This window comes from Taurulus bubalis (assembly GCF_910589615.1).
Source record: "Taurulus bubalis genome assembly, chromosome: 18".
NCBI classification, from domain to species: Eukaryota; Metazoa; Chordata; class Actinopteri; order Perciformes; family Cottidae; genus Taurulus; species Taurulus bubalis.
In genome coordinates, this window is record NC_136606.1 from 7,394,306 (window position 1) to 7,404,247 (window position 9,942).

Consider the following 9,942-nt stretch of genomic DNA (forward strand, 5'->3'; position numbering starts at 1 on the left):
TTAACTGATGGGTTCACTCGCTTTCTTGTCTACGGTAGCTCGTCGGGGACACACCCCTTCTACTTCCGTGAAAACGAAACAGCAACAACGCGCTTTAACTGTGGTATCTTTTACTAGCAAAAGTAATGAGTTTGAGCACGTTGGGTGGGGCACGGCTGCTGAATCGAAACTGAAGCTAGCTTACTACCTACATGCATTCGATGAAACGCCAGCTAGTTTGAACCGATTGGATCCTCACAATGTCCGTGGTGGTTCGGAACACGCGGGGCTGGGTTTTGGATGCCCGCGCACTCATTGATCAGGGGTATTCGCTTTGCATCCGACTGAGAGATCAAAAGTCACACTTGAAGTGTCGTTTCAAAAGGCAATGCTTTCAGATGTTAAAAAGCCATTGTAGTGTGAGTGCGAGTGCTGCTGTGGATGAAGGACACACGGATATGTTGCATAAAACAAACAAACCAGCAAAGGTAAAGCAGGGGTTCACACATTACTTTACAGCGACAACTGCTGGGACTCTATGCACTTAAGCACACATTGTATGATGTTGGAAGACATGCAATTGTATGTTTTACCACTTAGAGTAAGACAACTAAATAACTTATATAGACCAACAAAAAACACACATTTGCAACGTGACTCTTGGGTCCCTTTGAGGCATTAAGCAAGTGCCTGAACTATGCAGTATCATAGATGAATGAATTGACAACTTACATAAAGCCCTAGGGGGGTATCGTATGCACACATTAGTTCAAAAATTGACTTCCTGAGTTACAGCCAGCAGGATGTCGATACTATTGGAGCTCCACGTGACTCCGGAAATATAGACCGTCTTGGTGATGAGGGTTAATAAATCGAGATAACCATATGCAGCGGTGTTCTGCTATTTTAAAGTTTTTAATTTTGTTACGTGTGTTGTATTGCTTTAATACGACATAGGGATGCTCAGGTTTTGGAATAAACCCGCCTACTAGAGACCGTTATCCTCCTCGCATTAGAGTATAATATATTGTTGCACTTATATCATGCAATATAAATTATCTTTAGATATGCTGAGAAAAAAGGATTACAAAAAGTCCTGATTCCTGCGAATGTAATTTTTTGACTACTATTTTTCAACCACAAAAACCTGTATTTTAAGTTATTTCTTGATTATTTTTAAATTCAGAAATCAGTTATAACCACTTCGAGAAAATAGAGGAATCAGAGACACGTGTTGTACAATTTTCTTTATTGTAATTATATTCTTTGTTTACCAAAAATTCTCTATGCTAAAATGTTATGCAGAAGAAGAAGAAAAAAATCTATGAATGAAAATCTACTACCTGTGAAACAAAAATCTGTAATTATTTTTATATCAATTTGATTTCCAGAAAAGGAAACGAAAACACAGTGAACTCAACCAGGGGGAAATTGATTCACAGGCCTTCCATGAGAAGGTAGGTTTATTCTCATTCTCTTCTAGCTGCATGTCGTCTTTGGAAAGTCTTTTGGGCCACAGTAGAAATATAAAGTATCTAAAAACTCTGCTTTGTTAAGTACAGTTTAGGTAAATGCACTTAATTTCTTACCTCCACTAGTGATCACATCACATTTTATTTCATGCTTATTTAAATACAGTCTGGCAGCACAGATCTCCTAAACGAGTATGTATAACAACGCAATGTGTGCTGATGCAGATCAGGTCTGTTGTCCTCGAGGGAACCAAGTGCCTGGTGGATTCTGCTCGATCCCTCGGATATCTCAACGGGGTGCCGGACACAGAGGAAGAGCCTCTTCCCTCTCAGGAGTGCAGCCTCGCTGCTCTTTGTGAAATGGCTAAAGAGCTTCCTCTAGTGGACGACGAGGAGCAGGAGGAGTGTGTGCAGCCACTTGTTGCTGAAGATGGCTGCACGTCCCACGTTGACTTGTTCTCTCGGGTAACAGAGAGCGAGGTGGACTGGGCGACAGTGGTCACACTGATGGGAGAGGAATATGTAATACCACCACACACAGCCTTCCTGCTGTCTGATTTCACAAGAATACAACCGCTAGTCCACTGTGAGTACAATGTTGGGAACTGAGGAATGTGTAAATATTGTTCAGGCTTTGACAACTTGCCTGAACAATATTTGACGAAATGTCTTGCAGTTGTTGACTCATGGAAAAGGAAATAATTATTGTGGCATAAATATAACCACTCCTTACTGAACTCATCACTGTACATATTTTTAGCATGACTCAGTGTGTTTCTCAAGAGAGAGCGTACAGTTTTGGCCCAGTCGGACATTGGTTACTAAAGCTGCTTATTTCTTCCACAGATGGAAGAAGATTTGACCTAATAGTTATGGATCCACCGTGGGAAAACAAGTCTGTGAAAAGGAGTCGCAGGTAATCCCTGGCGACGCACAGATGGCTCACCCACCGGGCGCTCAGGCGTCTGTCGTCAGGACTGAGCACGAGTTAATTGAGCATTCAATCCCACAGGGAATTAAATCCATTTTCAGGTCCGTAGCTTGATTAGACTGCGATACAATCGATATTTATTTTAACAAAAGAGAGAAAAGATGTACAAGTTACAAGTGCAACTTTAAAAGTACTTTAAAAACTGAGAAGTCAGGCGAGCAGAGTCCTAGACTGAAAGTACGGAGACAATAATGAACTAATCTCACTGACGTATCTACAACTCTTCACCAACCACAGATTTACGCCTCTGACTTTGTGTTACTTCTGCACATATTTATACCCTCTTTAACCCCTGCAGTGATGCTTCGGGGCTGTGGGCCTTTTCAAAACCCCCCTCTCTTTCTCCTACGGGTAACTTCTACTTTTTTGCACTTCAGCTTGACAAGCCTCTTCTCGCCCAATTTCACAATCGATATCCGTATCAAAAAAATCACATTGTATTGCAGAGCATAGATGAACACTAGTCATCATGATACACGTGTACTGAAGAAAGACAGGAGTTTACAAATCATCCTGTTTTACATTATAGTCTGCCAAGCATTGATTATATGGGAAGAGTATTTCCTAAATATATTATACTCTTATGCGAGGTGGATAACGGTCTATAGTAGATGGGTTGGATCCAAAACCTGAGTATCACTACGTCCATCGTATTAAAGAAATAAAACACACGTAACACAATAAAACACTTTAAAATAGCAGAACACCCAGAATTAACCGCTGCACCTGGTTATCTCCATTTATTAACCCTTATCACTAAGACGGTTCTCGCGTTCTGGAGTCGTGAGCCGTCTGGTGCCACGTGGAGCTCTAATCACATCTGTACATCTTGCATCCGGCTGGCTGTAACTCAGGAAGAGCAGGTTTGACCTCACGTATGCATACCATCTGTGGCTTTTTCCTGAGTTGGTTCTGCTTTATGCAAGTTGTCAATTCATTCATCTATGATACTGCATAGTTTAGGCACTTGTTTAATGCCTCCAAGGGCCCCAAGAGTCACGTTGCAATTCATTTTATTCTTCTATATATATATATATCTTACTCTGATAAGTGGTAAAACACTCTCAGTTAAAGCAGCAAGGGCATTACGTCAATGAGATATTCACATACAAGTGCATGTCTTCCAACAGTAAAACATGGCTAGAAATGAGGGAAAATATAATAATATAATATTTGTAATTCATTTTACTTTCTCTCTCTTTGATCACCAGGTGATCCCTCAGAAACATTGGGGGGCCCAGACCCCGAGGTTGGGAGCCACTGCATAAGACCACACACACAAACATGTGCAAATAGATTATTTTATTAGTTCAACAATGCCGTTATCAGTACTTTTATGTGGTTTTTCAGTATCAGAGAAGAATGTAGTTGTTGAATTTACAACTCATAACATTTTAAATCTATTTCCTCAATGAAGGTACAGTGCTTTGCCCTCGTCCCAGCTGAAACGGCTCCCGATACCAACACTGGCGTCCCCGAACTGTTTGGTGGTCACCTGGGTCACAAACCGGCCCAGCCACCTGCGTTTTATCCGGGATGAGCTGTATCCACACTGGGGCGTAGAAGTGTTGGCCGAATGGTTCTGGGTCAAGGTACACGCACTTTGAATATACAGCTCTCAATCATGAAGACTTACTGGTGTGATTCCAGATGTTTTACTCTCTTTCTTCTTCTTCTTTCCCCCCCACCACTCAGGTGACCACGTCTGGACAGTTTGTGTTTCCACTAGATTCACATCATAAGAAGCCATATGAAGTGCTGGTGCTGGGCCGATATCGTTCCACTGCAGATAGCGCCACAAGGTGCAACATGTTTGACTTCTCGTGTCCCTCTTCATACTGTTATTCATGCTACAACAATTGAATGGAATGTATTTGTTTCACCACTTTCAGCTCTTCAGATACATCAGAGGTTCCTGTGGAGGACCACCGTTTGATTGTCAGCGTCCCATCAGCTCTCCACTCCCAGAAGCCCTCACTCTCAGGTAAATAGAAGAACGTTAGTTAGCAGTATAGCTCCATACCACCAGAGGGCAATGCTGCAACATCAAAGACTGTTATCTTGCTTTAGCCACAGTCATCGTGCTGATATTTAAAATGCATCATTCTAATTTTATTATATGTCAGAGGACAACATCAGTTACTACACACACAATTATGACTGCAGTGTGTTTTTAATGAGAAATAGACACATTAAAGTGATACATGATTGATTGTTTTAACGTTATGTAAGTAGAAATATCACACTTTTTTAATGTTTAACTTGAGGAGAAAAAACTTCTCAAACACAACATGATTCATGATGACAGGAGGAACAGAATCCTCAACCCACGACAGGTTTGATTTGTCAGGGTTGGGACTTCTGCTGCTCAGATTTAATCAAATGTGTCCCATCTGCACTGATTGTGGTGTTGCAAGACTTGACTTTCAACATGGCCTCCGCTACTTAGAATCGATATAAAACCCCGACAATGAATATGCAGGGACGATGAATAAGAGAGGTTTGACGTCATGTCCCTCCCTCTCAGGGGAACGCGATTTATTGTGCAGTATGGAGAGCAAAACACAGCCAGTGTTTGCCGGAGCTCTTTCAGAAGCACAGAAAAGCCTCCTCTCCAAGTGGCTGGACATTATTACAATACACTGATCTAAATCCTAATGACGGTGATGTGGAGCTGTGACACCAGAGAGATTATGTAGATTAAGGATACAGATTGTTTTCATGGCCAAGACTCTTTGCAGATTTAATCAGAACTGGTTTGTTTATTCTGGCTGCTTCATTTGCTGTTGTGGAGGTTTTGTCATATTCGGGAAAAATTCGACTAGCACAAGAAATACTCCTACTAAAGGGCAAGAATGAGCAGCATCTGTAACTGTGGTGTGCCTCAGTTGCATCTGTTTTAACTCCAGTTAGAGGTGAGAGACAGTGGGCGGGGCGCAAATTTGTGAGTGTAGTAATTGTAAATTGCAGTGTGTCATGAAATATCAGAAGGGCTTGACCCAACTGTTGCACAGCTGCCAATGAAAGCAGAACAGCTTATCTATTTAACTATTTGACAAGATAATTCAACACTTCTGAGAATGAAAGGTGGATTTCTTTATTCTTTTGTTCTCACCTGCAATAGATTATGCAACGGCTAGAAATGTTAAATGTCTCAAGACATTTGGCATTAATTAACCTGAGCTTTCTCACTTTCATCTCAAGCTAACCGTCCCTGTAATTCTGCTGCACTTTGTCGAGCATGTCAGATCTGTAAGAGCCGGTGGGCAGCGTCCATGGTGTGAAGCGACAACCCTCAAGTCTGCAGTGTTGAGAAACCCTGACCCACTTCTCCTCCCCTCTCCGATGGGGCTCCTATCGCTGACATTTGTGGTTGCTATGGAGAGATATGGGGCACCATTACACGACAACACATCCTCGCCAGATGGTCAAGCTGCAGGAAAGAAAAGTGTTTGCACGAGACAAGACTTGTGTTTTTTTAATTAATTATGGCTCCGTGCAACTTTAGAAATGGTGAAAAATGAAGTCCCTTCCCAACTAATATTCCTCATGCACACTACCGATTGTGTGTATTACTGATTTTTGACAGTGATATATGGATATCTATGTTTCATTGACAGCTACAATATTTAGCTGTCGTTCTAAACATTTTTCAGATTAATATCAAGCTATTGATTCACAGTTATTGTTCCAAGTCGTATAAATCCTGATGCTAAAGGTCCAATAGCCTTTTGTGTTTTTTTGGCTCTGTGAGACTTTGACACTGGAGTATTTCAGATGGTGGACATCACTTTGGTCCAGTCGGGTGTCAGGAGCAGCATCATCTGCTTTTTTGAATTCTCAATACTCACTCGAATTTGTTTTGAATTGTCTGTGGAAGATGTAATTGGTCCAGTCCGCTCCGTGCCATAAAATTGACCTGTAAAATCTTTTTAAATAATGCTAAAATTGGGAGAGTATGCTTTTACTTTTATTGTTTGGCCAACTGGGGGCAACAAGCTGTAAACAGAACATTGGCATATAGAGAGAGACTCACGCTCACATTTACACCTAATTCAGAGTCTCCAATTAACCTGAGCTGCATGTCTTTGGACCGTGGGAGGAAGCCGGAGCACCCGGAGCACCCGGAGGGGCGCCATGTTAAACAGTTCGCTGGTGCGCTTATTGCAGTGAGTGTTATTTTTACAAAAAACGTTTATTATTTATTTCAAGTTTTAAAGAGGTTCAATGGAGATTGGGGGGAAATGAGACTTCAGCACAGAAGTGGGGTCAAAGAATAAAAAGAGAGGGGGCCCTACTCTTTTGCAAAGAGTGCGATCATTACTCTTTGTCTTGTTTCATGTAAACTGTGCAGAAATCGCCGGCGACGATAGCAATTACAAAAGTACCGACCGTCACAGAATAATACATTCGTGACAAACTCTTGCAAAGGGATTTCACAGCTATGAATCCCTCTCCGAGCCTGTAGACACTCAGCAGGGAGCCAGAGGTCAGCCAGGTATAAATATCTCTCCCTAATTCTACACCAAATAGTTGTAGGTTATGTAAGTGTATGTTTGTATCAGTGAGTGTAGCCGTGGATGGAGGTTCCTCAGGGGCTGTTGCGGAGGCGTCGCCATGAAGCTCGGTCTCGGGCGTGCAGGTGGTTCGATCAAAGAGAATTAAAGAACTTGATTAGACTGCGATACAATCGATATTTATTTTAACAAAAGATAGAAAAGGTGTACAAGTTACAAGTGCAACTTTAAAAGTACTTAGAAGGAAAACTGAGAAGTTAGGAGAGTAGAGGCTCTACTGAAAGTGTGGAGATAATAATGAACTCAACTACACTAACGTATTGCTACAACTCATCAGCTACCACGCTTTAACGCATCTCCCCTCCTCTCGTCTTCTGGCTCTGTTTCTAACCTCTTGACCCCTCAGGGGTGCTGAGGGAAGTGGGCCTTCTCAAAGCCCCCGCCTTGTTGCTCCTCTGGTGACTTCTCCTTTTGGTACACTTCTGTTTGACGAGCCTCTTTTCGCCCCAAATTCACAGTCGAAATCACATGGCATTACAGATTATAAATGAACATCAGATATCATGATAATACATATGTACTGAAGAAAGACAGGAATTTACACATCTTCCTGGTTTACATTAGTTTGCCAAGCATTGATTATATGGTAAGAGCATTTCCAAAATACATTGTACTCTAATGCAAGGGGGAAGAGCTCAGTAGAGCTGACAGAAACTGCCGAGAGGTGGTAATCCTCAACTATAGTGACTCCTTTCACACTATAGAGAGTAACTTCATCATTTATTAATATAAATAATATAAATTAGAGTAGCTTTAAAGGCTTAGCTATAAGGTGGATAACCCTTGTGGCACATTGAATATAACAAACTATTCAAGGAACAAACATTAAAATATATGGCATCTTCTATCACATCCAACCATGGGGGAAGGCAAAAATATCTAAGAATGAATATGCTACTTGTCCAGAGTTTAGCGAAGAAATGTCTGTCTTTGCTTTTGGCCTTTCTCTGCGGAAGTTTCCTTCGTTGTCCCATTTCAGAGTTAAGTTGATAATTGGACCTTTTATTCTCAGTTCAATTTAGAGAGCTGAGTCACCGGTTGAGGTTGAATTAGTCGGAGAGCTGCATGTTTGGCCTTTTCTCTCCGTGACTCTGTCTCTCTGACGTGCAAAGGAAGAGACTCCACATTGTGCAGGTTGGATCGGTTTGGGGATCAGGCTTTTGGGCTCATTAACTGCCTGAGTGTTGGCTGAGGCGAGTGTCAGGGTGGTTTGAGCATGCACAAGAGCAGACAGAGTAGCACTGCGGCGGAGGAGGTGAAAACGTATCTGTCAGGTGTACCGCTCCTGAAATATCATCTCTTATAGACTCAAGGTCACTGCCACATAGAAAGATGTATGCTGTGCTGTGAAGGAGCTGGGCAGTTGCCAGTACTGTCCTCTGCCTATTACAGATTAACAAGCAAAGGGCCACCAGAAGAAATTGAAGCAGTGGAGTAATCTTACAACTGGAATGTTGTTCTTTCGGGGCAACTGCACCAGGAAGCCAGAAAAATAAGCTGCTCTGTCAACTCCTTGTCGATTCATTTGAAATAATTAAATAAATGGATAGCGTGTGTTCGGGCCAGGAATTATTCAGCCCTTTTAAAAATCTCCAGATACACACAAGTACGCAGTTCGTGAAAAAAGGGCCGCCCGAGTCAAAAGCTAGTTTTAAGAACAGCATCAATTAAGAAGGCTTTAACCAGAGAGGGCAGTAAAACACCGCTTTTTAGCCTCGAAACAGCAAACTCAAGGTATGCAGAACTTGTTTGTTGAGTCTCTCGGTGAAATATACTGTTGCCATGTGTAGTCTGCAGTTTGCACTTCATAAAAACATTCTAGCATGACAGGGCACACACACACACACACACACACACACACACACACACACACAGAGAGGGAGAGGAACAGAAGGTCAATAAGGACCTTATTTTTGGCCCAGAGAGAGTTGAACCAGTCACAAAGATTCCTCTTCCCCGTGTCTGTCTTTCTGTAGAGGTGTTGAAGCCTCACGTCGGAGCCGAAGCTAAGTGCTTGGAGCTGTTTGCCCGAAGTCTTCAACCTGGATGGACCAGCTGGGGCAACGAAGTGCTCAAATTTCAGCACACGAGCTATTTCACTCTGACGCCGACGGACGATGGAGCGGACGTCCCTGAAGGCGACGCCGCAGACAAACCCACAGTCACAGCGGGGTCGAGCTCACCTGGAGAACCCTCTCCTCCCCGCCGCTGTCCCACCACGGCGGACTAATGGCCGGCCATCAACAGCTGTCACATCTGTATTTCAGTGTGTTTTCAATTAGGATTCAATGCCAGAATACTTCTATACCAGTTCCTTTTGATCTGACTTCTCATGCTTGTGGGACCTTTGATTTGTTTTAGGGAGGGAGGCAGGGGGGGTCTGGGTACATTTTTAAGGTAGAGAATCACAGGGTTGATGATGCATTTGGAGAGATGAAAGTGCATTTATGTGCTGCTATGTTTTTAACTTCCCACACTGCATTCAGATAAACAACACTCAGGGTTTATTTTCTTTGAGTAATCTTTGGCGCAATATGTGTCTCAAGGATGATCAAAGTATTTCTATTTTTACTCATTTCATGCTCTTTTGAACTGAATTTTAAAAATGTTTCACATTCCTAATGAAAGAAACTGTTTCTTATTGAATGTATTTGCTTGTAGCGGTCCTTCTACAGAACTTTTGCATTAAAGTTTTCACTCGAAGCGCATGCAGCTGCATCACCTTAATGACGCCCAGTTACATAATGTGTCCGTGAATTTTCCTGGTTTCCGCTGAACGACGTACTCTCCCTGTGTCACACATCTAACCGTCAGCGTGGCCATTAACCTGCCTTTCCTCTCGGCTGGGGCCTCTAATGAGTCTGTGGTCTCCAGAGAGAGGAGAGGTGGCTGTCTTAAAAGCAGATGAGAATGAGTTACGACC

At 42.5% G+C, this 9,942-nt stretch overlaps 1 protein-coding gene across 1 annotated transcript; it reads left to right on the forward strand.

Moving 5' to 3' along the window:
- Window positions 1–81: 81 nt before the first annotated feature.
- Window positions 82–9,717, forward strand: mettl4 (methyltransferase 4, N6-adenosine). The gene is made up of 8 exons (XM_079234400.1): window positions 82–467; window positions 1,371–1,436; window positions 1,677–2,037; window positions 2,298–2,367; window positions 3,860–4,034; window positions 4,138–4,244; window positions 4,335–4,426; window positions 8,996–9,717. The coding sequence occupies exons 1-8, from the start codon at window positions 240–242 to the stop codon at window positions 9,247–9,249; spliced, it is 1,353 nt and encodes a 450-aa protein (XP_079090526.1). The 5' UTR covers window positions 82–239; the 3' UTR covers window positions 9,250–9,717.
- Window positions 9,718–9,942: the final 225 nt, after the last annotated feature.